Source organism: Dioscorea cayenensis, chromosome 13 (assembly GCF_009730915.1).
Source record: "Dioscorea cayenensis subsp. rotundata cultivar TDr96_F1 chromosome 13, TDr96_F1_v2_PseudoChromosome.rev07_lg8_w22 25.fasta, whole genome shotgun sequence".
In the NCBI taxonomy this organism is placed as follows: Eukaryota; Viridiplantae; Streptophyta; class Magnoliopsida; order Dioscoreales; family Dioscoreaceae; genus Dioscorea; species Dioscorea cayenensis.
Genome location: NC_052483.1, coordinates 6,959,166 through 6,982,742, shown reverse-complemented (window position 1 = coordinate 6,982,742; position 23,577 = coordinate 6,959,166). Strand labels below are relative to the sequence as shown.

At 34.7% G+C, this 23,577-nt stretch overlaps 1 protein-coding gene and 1 non-coding gene across 4 annotated transcripts; both read right to left on the bottom strand.

Moving 5' to 3' along the window:
• Positions 1 to 447: 447 nt before the first annotated feature.
• On the bottom strand, positions 448 to 19,530 carry LOC120274684 (ubiquitin carboxyl-terminal hydrolase 8). Of its 3 annotated transcripts, XM_039281209.1 has the most exons (13): positions 19,248 to 19,530; positions 18,840 to 19,112; positions 18,282 to 18,423; positions 16,229 to 16,288; positions 15,997 to 16,092; positions 7,860 to 8,201; positions 7,574 to 7,714; positions 7,322 to 7,492; positions 6,620 to 6,877; positions 6,395 to 6,543; positions 2,558 to 3,088; positions 1,660 to 1,930; positions 448 to 1,183 (listed from the first exon to the last, which is right to left on the bottom strand). In XM_039281209.1, exons 1-13 carry the CDS (start codon positions 19,325 to 19,327, stop codon positions 1,040 to 1,042), a joined length of 2,658 nt encoding a protein of 885 aa, XP_039137143.1. In that variant the 5' UTR covers positions 19,328 to 19,530; the 3' UTR covers positions 448 to 1,039. The 3 variants fall into 3 exon arrangements, with proteins under 3 accessions (XP_039137143.1, XP_039137144.1, XP_039137145.1); XM_039281210.1 differs by lacking the exon at positions 19,248 to 19,530 and having other exon boundaries at positions 450 to 1,183; positions 18,282 to 18,742; positions 18,840 to 18,960; XM_039281211.1 differs by lacking the exons at positions 18,282 to 18,423; positions 19,248 to 19,530 and having other exon boundaries at positions 450 to 1,183; positions 18,840 to 18,918.
• A 1,659-nt stretch (positions 19,531 to 21,189) lies between these two features.
• Positions 21,190 to 21,313, bottom strand: LOC120275033. The gene has a single exon (XR_005541059.1). It is a non-coding gene; the product is annotated as a small nucleolar RNA SNORA14 (small nucleolar RNA).
• Positions 21,314 to 23,577: the final 2,264 nt, after the last annotated feature.

The following is a 23,577-nucleotide window of genomic DNA, read 5'->3' as shown; positions in this document are numbered from 1 at the left end:
TCTTAACTTTCAACCAGACACGGCAGTTGAACAATTTAAAGCCGCCCAAGGTGTCAGTGTCACATGCATGCGTATGACAATGTCAATGAGCATAGGTGCAATTACCTGACTGGCATACAACTCCATCATACTCTTCAATCACATTCTCTCATATGTGCTTCCATATTTCTGGCCGCTTATGTTTATTAAACCTTCAATTTTCTTTAACATTGTTGGGCATGCAAGTGCCTTTTGATTGCCCAAAAATACAGACATCAATGCATACAAGATAATTGCCAACGCTTTTCGTGGGTTGGGCCCATTTGCAAATGTTCATCTGGGTTGCCAATGAGAAAGAAACAAGACCATAGCAGTGACTAAAAAGTAAAAACAGACGCACGAGAATATATATGTAACAGATGCTGCAAACAAAAGCACTGTAAAATTATTTGAACTCACGCAACTGGTTTGTGAATTAATAAAAAATGGATAAAACCACATTGCCAAAATTTCTTTAACTCAAACAACCGATTGATTGTGAAATTAATCAAAGAAATGATACCCAATGGCGGCAACAATACAATGGCTACAAACTAATCAAAGGAACACATATCCAATACAACCACCAAAAATATAATGAGAGAGTCACAACTCCCTCGACCACCATCAATAGTAGGGGAAAATGAAAATAACCTATAGCAATCTAAACAACAAACACTGCCTCGCCCACCACACCCCATCCCCTGCAGCAGGCCTTGTGTCTGAATGGTATTTCTTTTTTCCTTCAAAGTACACAAAGGCCAAGGGGGAAAAAAGTGCCACATGCTGGGAAATATGTTTAAAAGAATAGTTTCCCAAGCGCAAACATGCTATGTTACAGTAAAGTCCTCCCGCGCTGCTGTCAACTCAAATTCCAAAATCCTTGGTGAGCAAACACACTTTCCAAGTCAGTACGTTCTTATCAAATATGGTTGGTCATTTCAAGTGAGTGGGTTAAGGCTATAAGAAAGTTCTCGTCCAAAATTCTCCAGCGGATTTGGCTTTAGTTAGAAACTGTTAGTCATGAAATGACTTGCTTGTCCAGATTTTTAGTTTGAACTCTCCGATAGAAAAGAACATACGCAGCTGATGTCTGAATGCTGTCCTCGGTCATTGAAGCAACATGGCGGTCATCAAAGTCATACCAACAATCCTGCCCCTCATGCTACAATCACAACAGAGTTGTTAGCATTTGTAAAAACACATTTGAGATGAACAACAGAAAAAACAAATGGCTCATTTACTTCAAAGATGGAACCGAGACAGGTATTGATACAGTATTCATCTGAAAGTTAATGATTCTAGTGCATTATTGGCATTTAAGATTTAGAATATAAATTTTGTACCTGTACCTCATCATCCCATGGCTACCAGAAGACCACATCATTTCCATTGATGAAATAATGTTAAGTCACAAAGTAAAGCATTTGCAGAAACCAATATAATAAAATCTAGTCAGCCACAAGTTTGAAACAGAGAGGTAGAAATACAGAGACCCTCAACCAGAAAGATATGGAAAAGAAAAAAAGTTTAAAAGGTTAAGTGTGGAAAATATTCAAGTTGCAGAGTAAATTGTAGTCCTACAATAAAATTTGGGGAAAAAATTAATTAAAATTATATTTCCAGTGAAATACCACTTACATAAACGTATGCTGTATAGTGCCCACCTCCCATATTCCCGTAATGGTTGCTAACAGCATAAAGCGAATAAGGATAGGCTTGATCAGACTTGTGAGCTATATAGTTTGACAAGTCCAGGTTATGAATAGGGAAATCAACAAAAGTCTCCAGCTTGTTTTTCATGAAACGGCTGTATGAAAATCTTTTCAGATGAATCACAAGAACTTCTGGCAGCCTCCACAGGTCTAATTTCTTGCTTGCTTGCTGATGCTTTTTGCAGCTTGGGCAATACCTGCATTTAAAATATTAGGCACAAGGCCATAGCAGTAATAAAAGAGCTAATGGTCATTGCTAGCTTTTATAACAATTGCAGGAGAATTTAGATAATATATGCCCTATTGAATAAATGTTCCTTCGCAGTCACATTTCCATGCTATGACATAATCTTCAATAACATTTCCATTCTTATAATGCATTAAAAGTAGTTCTTCAAGAATTCTAGGGACAGGTCCAAATACACGAAAGAAATTTTCCAATAGTTTTTCAATTCTTTGAATAATGATATTTGCAGATGGCCTACAAAAAATAATGCAACTCCAACAGGTAAAGAATTGGAAATTAAGATGCCTAAATTATTTCATTATAAAGCATTAGAAAAGGCTATTTATAATGAAAAAACACAAACAGAACAGCCTGCACAACACAACCCATAAGAAGCTGTGAAACATTTGATATATTTGAAAAATGAACTAATTTATACCCTACGCCATCATCAACATGCATTGTGCTTCAAAGTTTCAACTTTGAACAACTGATATACGCCACTTAACCACCATTCCTGTCCTATGCTTTATGGTCTAAATGTTATTCGCTAAAACAATGTCGTTAAACTGAAGATACCAAAATAAAGCATGCTTACCACATGTCTTCTGGTCCTAGTGGTTCTTCTCTTAGAAATGCTTCTAGGCATGCATAGAGAGAAGCGGAATCTTGAGGCCTTTTTGAAAATAAAGAACACTTATAGATTTCTGGTAAGGAACTAAGAAGGCATACATCATAATTTGATAGTGCTGTATCTTGCCAAGATACAAGCACATGTAACTGTTTCTGATACCCTGTTAAAGAAACTGGTTCATTCAACTCTATTTTAGCATGGGTTGTTTGGCCCTTCACATCTGTAACATGAAACTGTAGTGCATCTTCAACAAGTTTTCCAGTTAATGAATCATTAATTGTAGCTTCACAATCTGGAATATTGGAACTTAAGTCCGTTTCACTAGCTCCATCACAAAGATTGCCATCCTCTTTATCCTTTGGCAGAACAAATGGATTTAACAACTTGAAAAAGAGACTGCGAATTGTGGTTCCGCTGCCAGTGGTTGGTATCCGTGCAATCAGTGGGACACCAAATGCTTTCCATTGTCCAAGCATTTTATTATGAATGCCCTGCCTGAAAGGAAAATATATCGTTTGAGAATCCATCAAGAAAATATAAACAAAAAGCATCAGCAAAATTGAAACCCATTTATATGATTCACAAGCTCCTAAGTAACTAAACATTCATACGAACTGTCTAACGAGGTATATGCTAGAGTTCTAAATGCGACTTCAGAGAACAGATCATTTAAGCCATTTTTAAATTGAAATTGTTATATCATGTAACTTACATATCCATACTTAAGTACTTTCTTTCAGATATAGGAAACAAACAATTCTCTTCTTCCAAAGGACTATAAGCCATTCTTCAATCTTATAACAGGATCCATCTCAGCTAAAGATAGAGCAGGCATATAATGCACAAACAGCCTACCCTATACTTGTATCTTTGAGGTAGAAATCAACACCACAACTGATATTCATCAAAAACTATGATCATCTTCCTCAACACCTCGCAATTTGTACCCTTTTTTATTTTCCAGCTCAGCAGAAAAGAATAAGGAAACAAAATCACCTTCTTCTTTTGACCAAAAACACAAACAAAATCATCTCGGTTGCCATAAATCTCACAGGTTGGATAGTTTCTACATATCAAAATCCAAAGTCCTCTTTCGGTAGTTGGTTAAAGTTAAAAATACCGATCTGCTGATTGCAAATACTACAACCGTTCAACATCTTATCCACTATTTGGAAGCCTCAAAAGTACCCTATAACCAGAAGATGGTAGAGTACCAATTAATGTTCCTGTTAAGTGAAATTTGTAATAATTTTGAAATGGAAGAAAACAATTGGAACACTTGCAAATGGATAGTTATTAAAATTTAAGGCTACATATTGCTATGCTAAAAATTGAACTTTTGAATCAAGTATTTTGTTTAAAAGTCAGAGAAAAAATTCATTAAAAAAATTCAGCTAACCATTACTTTTGAATGGCATGAAGAATTGAGTTGGGAGGCGGTACTTAGAACAAGTTGAGATTGTAGCATCCAAAAATTTTCACAAACACAACACCAACATTTCACAGTGATATATACTTCAAGAATCACCAGATACTTCAGTCTGTGAAGAGCATCTCAACACTTGCGTTTTAAAGATGGGGGGCGTGTAAGGATCAATGTAAAACACACGCTTTTAAATTATCTCCTGATGTATTGGAAAGCTGGTTATTTCAGCAAGTAACTCAATTAATGTCTTCAGATAAGCGCCATCTAGAGCATTCATGCACTAAGTAGATCCAATAGTTGTTTGATTCAGTAAGAACCTGCTTGGTATCGAGTATGTAGGTAAATTGCAAGTCAACTTACATTTAAGCAGCATCTTGGTGAAGCGCAAGTCGTTTACTTGCATGTAAGTTGACTTACATTGAGAGCTTATAATGCAGCAAAATGACTTAAAGGTAAAATCAGCCGCACAAGTCATTTAGTTGCACTTTTTTGGTGTGAGTGATCTCCTCACCTCTCCCATGTAAACAAACCCCTCAAAAAATTATGATCTTTTCATGTATATGGGAGCCTCTTAACATTTGGGAACATAATAAAATATTTTTTATATATACATGAGAATAATGGACAAGCCACTGGTGATAACGATTGACCACTGTTCTAAAGTTATTGATTGTTTTTCAACAATGCCTTATGAAAAATTTGGTGAGATTATCCATGAGATCATAAAAATCATATTGATGCAAAATGGAAACATCCTATGACAGACTTATGCAAGGAAAAAGAAACCAAAGACCAAAGTCCAAGTTTGATTAAGCCAAGTGTCTTTTAGTCAAAGTCAAAAGGTTTTTGCTTTCCATAAGCACCGCTCGAGTTTCTGTGGGAATTTATGAGTCTTGGTAAAGTTTGTTGCCTCAAGAGTTGTAAATATAAATTAGGGAGGTTAAGCCTCCTGGTTTCAATAAGCACCCCTTGGGTTCTTGTGGGAATTTATGAGTCTTGGTTTTTGTGCATCATGCATCACAAATCTTTATAAAAAGTCACTAATGAAACAAGAAGGACAATGAATGTTTTCTCAAAAAATTATCTTTATTTCCTGGTTTGTGAGATGCAAACCAAGTTTAGGTGTGATGCCTATGAACTTTTGGAGTGATTTCTAAAATCTTACTAGTGTGATGCTAGTAACCTATCTGCCACTCAAATCAACTACTACGTAGTCTATTGGTTCTGCATCACATATATTAATAACAAATCACTATTCTAAAGTTATTGAAGTTTTTCACCAATGCCTCTTATATTATGAAAAATTGCAAAAGAAGCTCCTGTTCCTTAATTTGTGAAAATTTACATAAACATGATGAACAACACCTTAGTTATGGTCAACCTTCATTGAATCTTTCCTTACACACATCCAAGACTAATCTGAATTACATAAACAAGCAAAAACCCTCATTTTCAATTTTTTTTCATATAAGAAACTAAATTTATGAGCAAGTAAATACAATAACAAAAACTGACAAAATAGATTAAAAGTCTTTAAAAAATTTATTCAAAATACTTAATTCCAAGAAAAAAATGAAAATCAGAGAAAATAGTTGTTATGTTTTTACGTAAAAGCCCCTAAGATATGTGCAATTTCAAGTTTTGTGGTATACAAGTAAAAACACAAAACTTTAATGCAATCAGTTAATAATTAGGGTCTAAGTAATAATATAAAATTCGATATTTAAAAATATTATTAAAATAACCAAGGTTTAAGGTATTGGTTGTCAAAACAAAATATAAAATGAGAGGTAACCTCATCTCTACTTACATGAGTGATTATAACACAAAGTGAAAAATATAATAATAGATTTTCACTTGCTGCATTTTACTTACATTGTACAAAAAAGGACATACATCAAAATAACTTGCACCACACCAAAAATAAAAATAAAAAATAAAAACACCATGATGGCAGTGTTAACTCATGGCATGTGCACTTACAATGCATTTTCACTAGCTTCGTACCAAAGGTGACCTAAATTTTAGTCATTGTCAGGTCAGTTATCATTTATTCGAAAGATCACTTGTCCTGCGAAAACCATGAGAACAGAACATGCTGGATTTCATCACCTGGCTCAACAGCAGCTGTATCTTAAAACTCTGTTGATGGAGGTATCCCATTCAACAACTTAAAAAATAAAGGACATGTTATAGTGCATCATATAAAAATCATTTGACAATAAATATTTGTTTCCAAAATCTATACCAAGATGGGGAAGAAAGAGTGCGATGATTCATGAAGGTAGAGGAAATTACAGAAACAAATTTTGAACCCCATGACATGAATGAAAAGACAAGGAAAATAAATAAATAAATAACAATGATCAACTTACTCTTCCATGCGCTGGTGCATAAACACTACGAGGGGGAGTTTCTCAAGATCTTTTGATAGCCGGTAAGCAACAAGTCGATCTCCATCTCTGATAAGGGAGAGTGAATCTGAAGGATCCTCCAGGTAGCGAAGGATGCAATTACTGTATACCTGCAAGATTCTATCAGTAAGTAATAATAAGGAAACATATATTGACAACAAACATTCATCACATAACATGATATACCTCAGCAACCAATAGGCTTTCATCATCCTTCAATGAACACACATTGCTTAAAGCCTGAATAAGATCCTTGCTTTTTCCGTGCTTAGGTACATTTACAGTATAAGAAGTTGGCCTGAGACTTCCATCAGTACTAAAGACTGTTACAGTCATTGACCGCATTGTAGTTGATGGCAGGGGAAGGGATAAGTACATAAATGGATCAAATGTAACCGACACCTTATTACAAACAGGACAAACTAATGTGGACCTGTACTGACCCTGCAGTAAAACAAATTAAGGTAATAATTCATTTTGATTACTAGCTAATGAAAGGAAGGCGCAAAACAGTCTCTATGACAACTATAATTAACTAATTATTAGCAAATAATTAGCATCTATACTGCATAGTCTAAACTTGCATTCAGCAACATTTCACTTCATGTACTGTTTCTAATTGGTACATCCCCTAATAATGAGCAATCATCTACCTCATTAGGTATGCTCAGAGAATTCAAATTTAACAGCTTAGTGATTTGATCAAGATAGCTACATATACTTCAAGTTTTATTGTACCAGTGATGCACTTACATCTACACATTTCTAATTATATATTTTCTACATCACACAATTAGTCCTAACATCATCTAAAAAAAACATGGTAATGGCACTACAGCTTCTGCAGGAGCTATAAAAACCAGATAATCTATGTGTCCCAGTAGTCACCTGGCAAATATCAACTATAATAGAGTCATTACGAGCCAAATGATTCTTCCAATACTCGTCAGCTACTTCTTCATCTGGACGACCACATGCGTCCTTAGCTTCAAAGTATGGCTTACATTTGACACGATTAAGATCTTCGTGAAGCCCATCTAAAAGAAAAGCAAGAAATTCCTATAAGACAATACAATTTATAGGTCAGGAGTTTGACTTCATCATTTAACAAATGCACTTAAATGGAAATGTCAAACTAACTTGAGAGTCATGTTGGTTAAACCCACTAAACTGAGGAGCAAAACGAGCAAGTTTTGCCTTGAAAAAGCGTGGAGAAACAGGTGTTCTATCAGGAGACCATAGCTTCCTCAACAGATCTCCAAATGCTAGAGCAATTTCACCCTGCTCAAAACAAAGCATACTTAAACTAAAATCATGCAAAATCAGAAATGACAACCATTAAGTAACCAAGAATTACAACCAATTAATACACCACCAGATTATTACGAATTCATATATAAACCTATCATTGAAAAAGTAAACCTACATCCATGCCCAGTGGGTTGTGATGATTTATTTCCCTCATGTAGTCCCCAAGAAAATAGTCCACAAGCTTTGGCATATGTGCCAAGCATTGGATGGCACTGTTCATGAAACATGTATTTCCAAGATTCTCTAGACCAGTCAACCCGAGGTTACCAACACCTTTCGAGCCTCCATTAGTATAAGAATCAGAGCTCATGTTTCCAAGAATGCCGTTTCCCACAAGTGAACCACAATAAGAAGGATTTGTAATGTGTGACTGCTGCAGTGACAAGTCATCTTTTTTGCTGTCACCTCTACAATTTACAGAGTCCAATAGTAGACTAACTTGTAACTCCAGAAGGATCTGAATAAAAGCAAAAAATGGAATTTTAGAAACAATGCCAAAATAAAGATTAAATCTAGAGTTATTTGATCTACCACTCAAATGATACTCTCATCATATTATATAAAATGGTAAAACACATGCATGTGATTGCAATATTATGTCCTTTCAAACTTATATTTGTGCTATCGTGGGTTTGCTTGTATGTGCAGTTTTCAGGGGGAAAAAAGTTTGCATACAAGATACTCTCTAAGTTATGTTTCTAAACCAACATAAATTTCAATCTCAGTGTCAGATAGGTGACTCACATGTGTAAAAACTAGAAATATTCCTATATATTCACACATATTGGAATTAATTATACAAATTTACCCACTGATCACTTTCTATAGCCAGCGGAGGGAATTTGAAGTTTTCACATTCAGGAAACAAACACAATAATATATGCATAGAGAAAAAAACATATGATTGCTTTATAATAAATGAATTTTATTTACAATATATATACCTTGGATGTGACTGGAGTTCATTCATATGAGATGGTGCTTAAAGAATTCCTAATTGAGCATGTGCACACATGTTGCATGTGACAATAAATATAATGCAGCATATGCCAGGCAGATACACTTAGATAAAATGTGCTTGCACCTTGAAATAAAGCATTAAGCTAAAAAACTGAGAATAGTCCATTGACTAATTCCTAAGAAAGATCATCCCTCTTTTTATAGGGATTTGAGAATTCCTCTAAGCAAGTTTGACTCCTAACATGAGAAAGGTTCAACTCCTGCCAAGAAATGATATCTTAATTTACCTAAACTCTTAAAACTTATTGATAAACTTAATTAAACACTAAAATTCAAAATAACTTTGCAAATATTTCACGTAATGATCCAGAATTACTAAACTATCACCAACACCAATATGTTAGATTTTAGTCATCGCTCCATGTCTTTTCTTGTAGTATCTTCGAATCTCCCCAGTATGTCATTTGCATCAAACTGAGAAAAAATATTAAATTAAAATTTATCTAAACTCCTAAAACTTATTGATAAACTTAATTAAACATGGAAATTAAAGTAGCTTGGCATATACTTCAGGAAATGATCATGAATCAAAAACTACTTCTAACACTAATATGTTAGATTTTAGTAATAACTCCATGTCTTCTCTTGTAATATCATCCAAATCTTCCCGGTAAGCCATTTGCATCATCACCTCTCGACTTGGGGAATCTTGATTGCGGCGCGGTAGAAGAAGGTGTCTTGCATACAAGCCAATTCAATTATTGCAAGACTTTCAAACACCCAAGTGCAATCTGACCATGGCTTGTTTTTCTATTTCACCAAATATTTCTTATAACCATCTTCTGTAACATCACTAGCATCCACAATATCCTCAATCTCCACATGAACTAGAATGAAAGAAGTTGATTTAAAATAGGTAAAGGGGCCTTCAGTTGAAGTAGCATTTTGACTGTGATATTTACAAAAATATTCCACATTAAAGATATTGCTCATGCCTATATTGTTTGGTAAGTCTACAACATAAGAGTTGGAGCTTATCTTTTTAACAATTTTGTGTGGATCAATATTTCAATGCTGTAGCCTCTTATATTTTTGGGTAGGAAATTGTTCAGGCTTTGAGTAAACCATTACTTGTTCTCCTACTTTAAATTCAGTAATGTTGGTGATGTAAATTAGCAAAAGTCTTGTAGACAGCATTAAAGGCATCGATTCTCTTCTGCACATCAGCATGAACAGATTGAATATGTTCTGCAAAATCAGTAGCTTCAACACTAGGGTGAGCTGAAATAGGCAAAGAAACTAGATCAATTGGTTTCTTTGGTTACAGGCCTGATACTATCTCAACTGGGCTTTTGCCTATAGTCCTGTTCACAGAACTATCATATTCAAATTCAGCCATAACTAGAATAAAATCCCAATAAGCAATAGAGTAGATTTCCGAGGCTATGATTAACAACTTCAGTTTGCCCATTAGTTTGATGATGAAATGCAGCTGAAGATTTCAATTGTCTGTTCATTAATCGCCACAAGGTCCGCCAAACATAGCATGTAAACATTTTGTCTCTGCCAAATACTATAGTGTTTGGCAATCCATGAAGTCGTACAGCTTCACTAAAGAATAGTTTTGCCATGTGAACTACATCTCTTGACTTAGAACAAGGAATAAAATGCGGCACTTTAGAAGATCCACAACTACTAAAATAGAATCATGGCCTCTTTTAGTTTTAGTTTATCCTAGAACGAAATCCATGCTTGTATCTCCCCAAGGCCTAAGAGGTACTGGCAATGGCATGTAAAGTCTTTTATTCTTTTTCTTAGCCTTTGTTAGCTCATAGCTGGCAGATATGACATTGAGACACTAACTTAGCAACATCATGTTTGAGACTGGCTAATAAAGTCTTTCCTCTAGCACTGAGACAGTTTTATCCCTTCTAAAGTGCCCTTTTCCATGCATCTCCAACACAACTTGGTCACGAACAAAAGTAGAAGGTAGACAATGATGATGATTCTTGAAAAAATAAATAACCTTCCTGTAGAGAAAATTTGGGATGATTTCATTGTTACCCTGACAATAAATCAGCATAAGTATTGCTGAATTCCTTGCATGTGGAGTGCTCATTTGGTTAAGGCTTTAGATCACACAACCTTCACGGTCTTTGCAGTAAGCATATAAACCACTCTACTAAAAGTATCCACAGCCTTGTTTTCAACCCCCAGATTTATGTTTAATGCCAAAAGTGTAGGCTTGAAGAAATTCAACCCACTTTCCATGTCTCGAATTCAGCTTCTTTTGACAATTGATGTGTTTTAAAGCTTCATCGTCGGAATACAAAACAAGTTCCTTTAGTATGAGGTAATGCCACCAATGTTGCAATGCTTGTATTGCTGCATAAAATTCTTTCACATGTGGAGTACTTCTCTAGAATTTTCTGACTAAAAAAAACAATTAGGTGCCCCTCCTGGGAGAGCAAGCCCTATACCAACATGTGAGGCTTCACACGCTACTTCAAGTACCTTGGTAAAGTCTGACAGCCACAGTACGGCTGCTTCTGTCATGTATTTCTTGGTCCCATTGAATGCTTTTTTTGCAGCCCTGCCCCATGAAATCTGACCTTTCTTCATACAGTCAGTTATTGGTGCCATAATAGTGCTGAAACCCTTAATAAATCTGTGGTACAATGTCACTAGCCCCTGAAAACTTTGTTCATCCTGCAATGTGGTAAGTGTTGGCCAATTTATACTAGCCTTAATCTTTTTTTGGATCAGCTTCCACACCTTTAAAAGAGGCTACAAAGCCTAAAAATATAACACTAGGCCTCATGAAAGAACATTTCCTTAGGTTAATACAGAGTTTCTCTTGTTAGAGAACATCCATTACTTGTTGCAAATGAAACTATTGTTCCTTCTTGGTCTTACCAAAGATCAATATATCATCAAAATATACCACCAAGAATATATACTTACAAAGGGTTAGAATACTTAATTCATTACTCTCATGAAGTTAATCGGCATATTACATAAACCAAAAGGCATGATAAACCATTCATAAAGTCCATTTTTAGTTTTGAAAGTTGTTTTCCATTCATCCTTGGGCCAAATTCTTATTTGATGGTAACCGTTTTTGAGATCTACCTTTGAGAAAATAGTAGCTCATGCATCATGTCCAACATACCATCAAGATGAGGAACTGGGAATCAGTATTGGATAGTGATTTTATTGATGGAGCAACTACCAAATGTTGTCCTTCAGTGGCAATAATCCAGGCACAGCACATGGACTTAAAACTTTCCCTAATATGACCCTTTTCAAGTAGTTCACTCGCCTTTGCAACTCATTGCATTCCCTAGGATTCATTTGAAAGGATGGTACATTTGGCAATTGAGCTCCCTAAATAAGATCAATAGCATAAGAGGCAGCTCTTTCAGCAAATCAGCAGGTGCACCATCAGCAAAGTCTTCTAACAATTCGGTTACTTCCTTGGGTATTATATCAGGTTGCACAGCTGCTGCTTGAGTTGCTTCTTTAGCCACAATAGCATATATAATGTCCTTCTCTTTGCTTTAATGTATGAACTTCTTCTTAGTGATATTCTATAATGACCTCTTTTCATGAACATGCTGCTGTTTGGTGCTCTTTGGGCTTTCGGATTGTTGTGTGGGCTGTCCTTCTCTTGGTTTTTTGACTGCTTGAGTTCTTCGGCGCTTGTGGGCTGCAAAGTAATGTTTTCATCTCTGCACAAAGTGATAGGTATTTTATTTCCCACAATGATAGACATCATGGTCATAAAGCCAAGGTCACCCAAATAGTATATGAGCCACTTCTATGGGAACAGCATCACACCATATAGAATCCTTAAAAGGACAAAAGGAAAAGGAAACTAGGTAGCTTTCAATTACTGGAATGGTTTAATTGTCAATCAAGGCAACATAATAAGGCTGTGAATGTGGTTCAACGGGCAGATTCAACCTTTTCTATTGCAGAGGCCGAAATCACATTCATACAACTTCCTTCATCTATTACTAATTTAAGAAGCTCCTCACCACAAGTAACTAAAGTTTGGAAGATAGTAGTTCTACCGCAATCTTCCTTCTCCATCATTGGGGCTGCAAGTACCTGTCTAACCACCATAGAAATGGAGGCTTCAACATCAGAATCAACTAGATCATCAGCATAGTATACAGCCTCCCCTCTTTGATCTTCATTTTTAGCCTCCTCTTGTTTACTTGGCTTATTATCCTCTTCTTTTCCAAGATGTAAGCTAGATTTAGTTGGCCATTGATATGTCATACGATCTTTAGCCCCACACCTAGAACAAAAATCTTTCCTGCCAATGTTCTTCACATCATTTGCCGTTGGAGCTTTTCCTTTCAATTCACAGCTCAAGATACCAATGTAATAGGTTGGTTGTTACAAGACCTTTTAATGGTTGGTTTTTTTCCCTTGAAAGAAGATTTTTCATAGTTAATGGTTGCAAAAATTCCTCCATACCCAGAGCAATTTGAAAAGCGTGTTCCAAAACTGAACAATGGGTGCCAAAGTAATTCTCCCTTTATATTAGATCTCAAGCCTAAGTTGAATGTAGTGAATGCATGACAAGGATATACAACTACTTGACTCCGAGATTTGAGTTCATCAAATTTTTGCATATATTTGGTGGCAGTCATATTTCCTTGCTTCAAATTGACAAGCTGCTCACAAATTCGATCATGGTAATTAGATGGCATATTTTTTCTAGAAAAGCTTTGCATTCATCTCTAACCAAGTCCCAAGAGGCGCTTGACCAATTTTGTAAGCATCCTCTTCAATTCAGTTCCACCATACTTTTGCTAGCCCTATGAGTTTCATCTTAGCAAATCAACCTTGTGTTTCATCTGACATGTCATACCAACCAAAATATTCTTCAATTGCAGACAGCAACTATCAAAGCTTGTGAAATCAAGTCTTCCATCACAATCTGGCATGCCAACCTTCACCTTTTTGGCGATATCTCCTGCAGTATCTTGCAATTGTCGGTGCTCCCTTTCAAAAAGTTCTCTAGCCCAATCTTTTAAAAAAACTTTGGATTCTTGACAGGGTCTACCAGTCCTAATCTCTTGCTCTTGTAAAGAGTTAGATTGTTGACTTATAAGCTCTTCCTTTGGTTCAATAGTCTTCTCACTTTCATTATCAACTCCAATTGATTCTCCAACAAGATTTGTTGTAGAATTAGTCAAAATTTGCTTACTTTTGATTCTAGATCTTCGAAACGCGCATTGAAATTAAACATCTACTGAACTAATTTTAGTAAGGTCTCATCACATTGAAAATCAGTTTCCCTCGATATGTTTTTCCTGTGTGCGCAGACGCCATGCTGCCTTTGATACCAACCTAACGCAAAATATATGCTAGGCAATCAAACCTGTGGTTTTAGGCAATCACACGTTAAAATAAAGCATTAAGCTAAAAAAGCTGAGAATAATTCATTGACTAATTCCTAAGAAAGATTTATATTCCTTTTTATAGAGATTTGAGAACTTAGAGGAAGCAAGTTTGGCTCATAATATGATAAAGGTTCAACTCCAAACAAGAAAGGACAGAAGAAGTCTTAATTTAACTAAAACTTATCCAGACTCCTAAAACTTATTGATAAACCTAATTAAACATGGTATTCAAAATAACTAGGCAGCGAAATTTTAGGCAATGATCCTGAATTACTACACTGCCAACAACAATACATTAAATCTTAGTGATTGCTTGTAATTTTGAATCATGTCTTTCCTTGTAACATGTTCCAAATCTTCCAGTATGTCAAATGTATCAATATACCTTAAAACTTTCAATCTACTACAGTTATGTTTGAAACGTGTTCATAAACATAGAATACCATGGTAAATTGTTTCATTTTAAATGAAATTAGTAGTGAAGTATTTATTTTGTCTCTGTGTGTGTAACCAGGTTTTTGTTACTGAAATAGCAAGCTATAACAATCACAATATAATAGGAGAAGCATCTGCCTGCAAATATCTGGATGCCCATACACAATTTGGTGATAATTTTATCGGAGTCAAAGAAAAAGAATGACAACTTGATCAATACAAATCTCTGCCAAATTAATAATAATGGAGCACTAATCTAAATATAGGACGTGATGGGATTGAATTGGAAATCAAACCAAATCAATCTGGGGGTTTAGAAGCTATAAACTACCAACAGGATTTTTGTTACTGATATACCAAACTCTAGTAAAGTGATCATATTATTCCCGAAAAAGTATATGGATGCTTATAGACAATCGGACAGATGGTCTTATCTGATCTGATAACAAGAAAAAGGCTAACAACTTAGATTAAAGAAGACCTCCACCAACTTAATAATAATTGAGCGAAAACTCTATGACATCTGGATATAGGATGAGAGTCAAGTCACATTGGAAGTCCAACCAACTCCAGCTACTGAAAAGTAATTCTTTCTGAATACAGTACCCAGCAATGGAGGACCACACTCCAAATCCCTCCTTCAAGGCATTTAGCTGATCTGGTGCTAAGCATCCCAAAGGAAATTGAATGAAATCATTAGACTAATTATCTGGCAGCCAAGGTTTGCAATCCCACTGCTCCACAGTCACAATATAAGCCACAGTTGGTGTAAAGGATTACATAGTTAGCTAATGGGGCAAAACTAGAGACAAGCTGGTCATTAGAAGCATTGTGTATCTAAATTGGTTACATTCACTGTACTATAGCCATAAAAAAAAACATGCATACCAATTTAGTGTACATGGGCATTAGTGCAGCATGTATGAATATTTTGATTCTTTTCAACTTATGAATGAGATGTGATTTCAATCATGATCACTTGAGATGGAGCCACAGATCATTTTTGCATTTACTATAGCAAGTACTGAGAAATAATTTGAAATTTCCTCTTAGTGACATGCATATCTATTTCATCACCACAACACTATAACAATCATTAATATTTTGCCTCAATTATGCTCTTTCTCTTAAATCTCAAGAGGTATTGAGCAAAAATGAAAGACAGAAAAATCCCATGGTCTTCATTGATTGGTGAAGAATACTTTAATATTCCATAAAACTTAACAATATTGATCATTTGCATACAAACTTAAATGACCAGATTTACTGTATGCATATTAATTGAGAAGGATTGCAATAGGGTAATGAAAAAAATAACTATTTGCAAGGCCAAATAGGTATTCCATGCATCCTAATGTCTTATACAGTTATATCAAGAAGAAGAAAATAAATGAAAATGAAATTCAAAGTTACTTATGAATATTAAACCTTCATCACCTCTTGATCTGGCTGCCGTTGACAATCTTGAGGTATTCTATTCCATTCGTTCATAAAAATAAGATTTGTCTGCCCAGAAAAGTCCCATACATGGACCTAAGTGCAATGGAAGATTGAATGAATGGCCAACAGAGAATGCAAATGAATATTCAAAGAAAAAAGTGGCAAAGTCTCAACAAGACACATGTGTGCACACACACATCATTATGTATAAATGACCAGATAAACATACCGGTTCAAAATCAACATTGAAAATCTTGCATGCCTTTTTATAATTTTCAATCGCATTGTCCTGACAAACAGATAGAATGTTAGAATTTAAGAGTAAGAGTTCATAATGTTACTGAGAATAATTTCTTAACCGTAATTTCCTGAAGAAAGTCATAAATCTAATTTATCTTCTGCAGTAGAGATTAATCCCTATAAAATCATAGATAAAAACAAGTGAGTATAGTAGCAACAAAAGTGACAGTAACAAGCATCAGAAATGTTCCCTTATTGGGTGAATGATTGTTTAAGGAAAAACGTTGCCTTCTAGTCTTTAAAGCACCTTATGTACACATATTGCAAATCAGCAACAACTAGGAAATGAAGTGGATCAAGGGTTTAGGGTTTATGGGTTGATGAACCTTGATTAAGGCAAAGGCTTGACCATGTGCAAAATCAGGGTATAGAGATACCCTCAAAATAATACATACTGAATATGAACCAGACATCTCCTCAGTAGTTGCATATTCATATAAGTTTAGTGGATCAGGTTCCTCATGAAGCTAAGACAAGTTTAAACCCCTTACAACTTTTTAGATAGTTTTAGACAAGGACCAATTATGTTCAAGCCAGTTGGAGGTGAATCAGTGCTTGATTAGCATCCCTGCCAAATTTAAACTTGTCTGTTGGTTTCAAAAGCAGCTTTATCTTAAGCTAAATTTTGAGCCAAATTTTTACCTCAGCTCAAATGTACATCACAATTATATACAAGACATTTATCAATCTGAATTCTGAGACGAACTTGATCTTGTGGACCAATTCTTTAGTAAGGGTATCATGAATTAATAGTGCACCAGCCTCTCACTAGTACAGAGAGGCCAGTTACTCAAAGACTGGTTTGGTTACCAACTCACTTCACATATAACCACCTTAGAGCATTGGCAATTCATATATCACCCACTAATTCTTTCTTTCTCACATAAAGCTCCAATGCTATCAAAATACTCCCCTTAGGGTTGAATTGTATACGTTTAACCAGAAAGTATTCCTATTCTTATAGCAGTGAAATCCAACCAAATGACAATTGTGATTTAGAGTCAATAGTTAGTTAATCCCACTTCCAAAAGTGGTAGATTACCCATTTTGCATATATCACTGATCTTTCAGGCATTACCCATGACCAAATTTTTAGCCCATGCATTAAAGGATGGGAGTATGCTGAACAAAAGATAAAGACGATGCACATAACTACCAAAAAGTCTAGGAGTAATGCATAATGCAATAAATTATATGTAAAAAAAAATAGCCATCACATGATTGAATAATTATGAAGACAATTAAACCAGGTAATTTTCCAAGATTGACCTATCACAAGTCACAGATCCATGCAATATTACTTGCAACGATTTGTTGAATGAGGCAGGATTTTTTTTATTCTCAGTGCTTCTAAAATGTTTTCACTAACAAAATAATGTAGGTGTATGTGAAGTAAAAGCAAAATATGTGTTATGTAGCCAAAGCTCAAAATTCTAGTTATGCAGCCACAATTACCAGTTTGTTACATTTGTCAAGGACACATGGGACAAATGATTGAAATAGCTATCTGATCAAACAAATCAATCAAACAAAAACGCAACTATGAAATAAATGGTAATGCCAACAAATTTAAATTTCCCAAAGGTGTCTCTTTAGTTTTAATGGTTTAACTACAAGTAGCAACTACAACATAGGGTGGGAGGTCACTAGTAGAGACAAGTAACTTATCGTCCAAATGTAGAAAATCTCCTAATATTTGTCCTTTAAGAGATTTGCTTGCAACATCAATGAAGATGAATAATATTGTTATTAGAATGATCAAATTTAAGAACAGGAACATGAGTTACATGCATTCAGTAATTCAGGATTCACATGAAAAATTTTAATTGGACAATGTATTTATCTATGCATTGAAAGTTGAAGTGCTTTTTTTTAGTGCGTTGGTCATTCATAAGCATGCATGTTATGCCAATGCCCCTACCGTCAAAATACATCTCTGAATGAGGAGTAAAGTAAAGAAATTAAAGAGAATCAAAGAAAACCTTTTTGCTAATCTTTACGGTCATTGTGTTTGAATCTCGAATAACAGAAATTCGTAGCATCAGAGGAAAAACCTTGACTGTGGGCTCTTCCATGTAAGACAGATTGCCAGAGCTTTTCAGTGTCAAACAAGAATTATTGTGCCTAAAGGAAGGGAAGCATTGTTGTTAACCTTATAATTACAAGAGCCATAGGCCACAACACAAACTTCGCATAGAAAACTAAAAAGTAAACAGTAACTGATGCAAATGCGACTCAGAGTTAAAAAGAGAATAGTTTCCTCATAGCAAATACAATTGGAATAAAGAATTAAGCCATATTCCTCCATGGTTTGGTTAGCAACGCAATGTAGACCTTCAAAAACTGTTCTCTGACTGGGCAGAGATGCTGCATCCAGGCTCATGGTGACTACCAAACTACGAAGACATTGATTGGAAAATTGATGAAATCAGATAAGGCACATCTACAATGACCGAATGAAAGCAAGCAAGAAAATCAAAGAATTTCTTGACCATTAAGTGATTCGAGTAGAAGAGAAAGAGGAGAAATAATCAACAAACCATCCGATGGTTTGGGCCCACATATCTGGGGGAATGAGAGCATAGGTCCGTCCAGAAACTCCCTCCCCGGCATCCTGAGCCAAATCATCATTCCTACAGAGGTTGAAAATGAGATCGGAGTTGAAAATGTTGTTGATCAGCTTCATTGGACCACCGTAGGGAGATGGAGCTGGGGACGCGCTGTATGGGATGCCTCTGGCAACATCGCCAACGGGAGCGGTGCCCTCTTCTTGCTGCTGCGAAGGCAGCGGTTCTTGCGCCTCTCTCCACCATCTGGATCACAAATCACGAATCACAAACATACATTTCCAGAAGAAGCATGTTACCAAATCAAGGAACAAAAGCCCATACTCTAGATGAGGAAGAAGTAGAGGTAGAAGATTATGGATGGATCTGAAAGGCACTCACCCGTACGGTACCAAGTAGACCCTGTCTGCGTCCTCGGGCTGATTGGTAGTTCTGGCATCATCGGCGTCGGCAGCATCCATTGCCCCGATGATGCGATCTCGCACAGTGGGCAGACAGACAGACAGACAGACAGACGACGAAAATATAGAGAGAGCGACAGAGGAGGAGCGCTGCTCACAGCAAACAAGGGAAAGAGAGAGAAATTGGAGGAGGGAAGAGGGGGCCGGGTCAGGTGGATCCGGATCCACCGCCACAAGAGGATGTCTTTTTCTTTTTCTTTTTGTTTAATCTTAAAAACACATTCCAGAAGCCAAAAAAAGAAAATTCTTGGTCTCTTGCAAGTTCACAGTAATGGTCCTTAAATAATAAATAGACAAAATTAATTTTATACATCATCACATTTTAGCCATATCTGGCAAGAAAGGCACCAACATTTTTCATGCCCTCTTAGAAAATATATACAAATTTTTTCCATTAAAGATCTCATGGTGGGGTAAATTTTTTTATATGGTTTTTTCTTCAAATTTCAATTTTAATCAAAATAGTTATTTAATTTTAATTTTAATTCAATGATTGGTCACCCTAAGGAATTCAATCTATTTTTAATGATTTAATATTGAAAATTCTCAGTCAACAAATGAGATGAAATTACCAATTGGACAAATAGTGTGTAATGCGTGTCCTAACAAAAAAAATTCTGGCATCTATATTATAAAAAAAGTCAATATCTCTTAATCGTCCAGTAAAATAAAATTAAAATTGATAACTATTTTGATTCAGATTGAAGTTTGAACCTCAAAATAAAAAAATACACCTCCAAGGTGATACCAGACATATGATATTATATTAAAATTTCACAAGTTTGGATTCACGTTTCGGAAGACAAAGGCTTTTAAAAAAGAATAATAAAAAAAATTAATAGTTAAAAACAAATAAATAAATAAACCTTTGGCATAACCTAGACAGTGATAGTTTAATGCTATTTTTACTCACATATCCAATGGCACATGCCCAGAGGGAAAAAACCATAACTAAAAAAAGGAAAATCAAACATGATAAAGCTCAAAATTAAAAAACAAAGAAAGATAAATAAATAAACATTTGGCATAATCTAGTGTTTAATGCTATTTTTACTCACAAATGGGAAAAATAAAAAAAGAAGATAAATGTCTGACTTCAAGAAATCAGATAGCATCATACCTGTGAAGCCAATCATACACTGATAGATTTGAGAAATTCTGAAAGAGAAACAAGCAACAAGTGCTAACTACATAAGATGGTAAAAGGAACTCTAATCTCAGTAGATACTTCTTTCTATTAGGCATTTTCGTTTGTTATAACTAAAAATACAATAACCTGTGGAACTTCTACTAATATTTTTTGTCTATCTTTTTGGGTCTACAGTACATGGGAGAGCCTTCGGGCACCAGCCCTGCTGCTGCTGGCCCGCCCTCTTTTCTAGTTCCTTCTCCCTCATGTACCCATCTTCATTTGCCTTTCTCTTTCCTCAACTGTTCCATCTCTTCCTCCATCGTTGTCTTCTCTTCCTTTTGCTTATTCCTATAATCGAGTATCGAAGCGTTGAACTCTTTGACAGAGGAAAAAAAAGTATGGCCCCAAAGTTGCTAGCCATTTGTGGCTCAACTACAGTCACACATTGCATGGTTTCCTTCTTGGTTAATATAAGCTCATGCTAGACAACCCAATCAAGTATATATCGCAGGGCGTGGAGAGCACTGCTTTGGTGAAAATGGCATAGCCTACCATTGTGGTAATTCACATACTCTCCAACACTTTTTAGCCTTGCAGGTTGCAGCATTGTGGAAATATGCTGAACATATGGCCCTCTAGCACCACATCCCAATCCATCTAGTATGAAGTTAGAAGGATATGCAAAGATTTAGTGATTTACTGCAAGAAAACAAGCATTTTGCAATGAGCTTTTCTCGACAGTTTATATAAAACTACCACAAAATTCAAGAATTTACCGGCAGTTTGGACAAAACTGCCGTTAATTGCATTCATTTAGCAGCGGTTTAATCAAAACTACCTTTAATGTCATGCATTTCATAGCAATTGGGACATAACCGCTATTAACTGCATGAATTTCGCGACAGTTTACACAAAACTGTCATTAACTTCATGTATTTCGTGGCAGTTTTAATAAAACGGCCGTGAAATGGCAAGTTATGGGAATTTTTTATGTAGTCCTAATAATTATTATTTTTATTATTATTTTGCATTGAAAATTGGCTCATTAAATTGAATCAAATTAAACATATCAATGTATATTAATTAATCCCTCATTAATTATTTTTTTATTTTAATCCTAATAATAATTATTTTTCTTATTATTTTGCATTCAAAATGGGCTCATTAAATTGAATCGAATTAAGCACATCAATATACCTTAATTAAATCCCTCATTAATTATTAGTCTAATTTGATATTTCCAGAGCCCTTTTTTTATATAATTATTGTTTGTAATCGGATTTTTTTATTAAATTTGAAATGGCCTGAGTTTATTAATCTTTCAAAATGAATGCATATATATATATATCAAATAACCATAATTTATACGATTATTAATTTACCATACATTTTAATTTTGCTCAAAATAATTTATTTTTAATAATTACTATTAGCGTATAGATGGCTATTATAAATCTTGCGAGGTGTATTAAAATTATATGCGGTTGTCTCACTTAAAAAAATATATGAGGATTTAAAAATATAGAGATTAAAAATATATGTGCTCGTCTTACTTATAAAAAGAAATATTTCTAATATAACGTGAATTTGGATTTAAAATTTAATTTATCTTATATTAGGTATAATTTAAAGAAAGAGAGCAAAATTACGTTTGTATTTAAACAAAAAGAAAAAAGAAAAAGCAAAAAACTAAATTTATTCTTTTGGTTGCACACGTGTTCTTAAAGAATTTGTAGAATTAATATATTTGTCACAATAAAGTCAAAAGTTTGAATAGAAAATAATGATATTTTTATATAAAATCCAACTGATTAAGAGTCAAGCATTTTACGATGTGTTTGTTTGGGTATGTTAGGTTTTACATATAAAATCAAATACTTTACTTTATGAAATTCATTGTTTGTTTGGGTGTATCTGCAAACTCTAATGTAATTGGAATTATATTACAATAGTTTTTTTGGTGTATTTGGTTTTACACCCAATTATCCATGAGTTGAAAATCAATGTATATACATACATACATAGAAATATATATACATATATACACATACGCATACATATACATTTACATATTTATATAAACATTTGCAGGTATTTTTACACATATACATATATATACTCATATACTTATACTCATATATGTATATGTATATCCTCATATATGTATTTGTATATATATACATATATACACCCATATACTTATACTTATACACACACACACACATATATATATACTCATATACATAGATGCATAATATATGCATATATACACATATATACATATATTTATACATATATATATACTCATACACATATATGCATATATGCATATATACACACATATACACATGTGCTTTGACTGAATTTAAATTAAAAGTTCATATTGATTAATGCCTTAATCAAACCTAAAATAAAAGCCAATTTTCTTTTCCTCTCTTTTTTCCATTGCTACACTTGGTTAAAAAGCTCCAACGAACCCTCCCATCAACTCGTTTTTTTCCATCGCTGAACCAACACTATGCTTTCCCTCTGATCAACTCCTTTCGTCATCCCAAGAAGCTTCTGGAGTCTCTCCTCTGTAGCCCTATAACAACCCTAGCCATCCATCTCTTTTCCCCCAAATCGAGTCTTCTTCGATGATAATACTTTCTCTCTATCTCTCACTCGTGCACGCTTGGATTGTTTTCTGATCTCGTCTTCATTTTTTTCCAGGAAATCGTCCTTAAGGTATGGAGTTCTTGCTTTCCTTTAAGATTTGAAGATTGATTTTGTGATCCTTGCATTGTTTTCCTCTAAGGATCTGTTTATTTTGCTTCCATGGCTTTCCACGACCTCTAATCTCTTTTTCTTTTCTCATGAGTTTTTTTAGGGTTTTGATTGCTTATCTATTTGTATTGATTGTTGGGCAAGCAGATTATTTAGCTAGCGGGTACGAGTGCCAGTATTGTTAATTTCCAACAAGGTTTTACAAGTTATTTGTTTTTTTCTCCATTCTTCTTCTTTGTTGAATTTATTGACTTTTATGCTTGGAGGTTATATGGTTTTGAATGAGTTCTTTATGTTTTAAGAAACAGAGACTTCTGAATGGATTGAATCATATTGATCAAATTGTGTTATT

Bases quoted from the DNA above. Each gene is read 5' to 3' on its own strand.
- LOC120274684 (XM_039281209.1), bottom strand. From the start codon at position 19,327: ATGGATGCTGCCGACGCCGATGATGCCAGAACTACCAATCAGCCCGAG. The intron at 7,493-7,573 runs GTTAGTTTGACA...ATTGTCTTATAG, and splicing joins TTAACCAACATGACTCTCAA to GAATTTCTTGCTTTTCTTTT. The intron at 6,544-6,619 runs GTATATCATGTT...AGAATCTTGCAG, and splicing joins AAAGCCTATTGGTTGCTGAG to GTATACAGTAATTGCATCCT.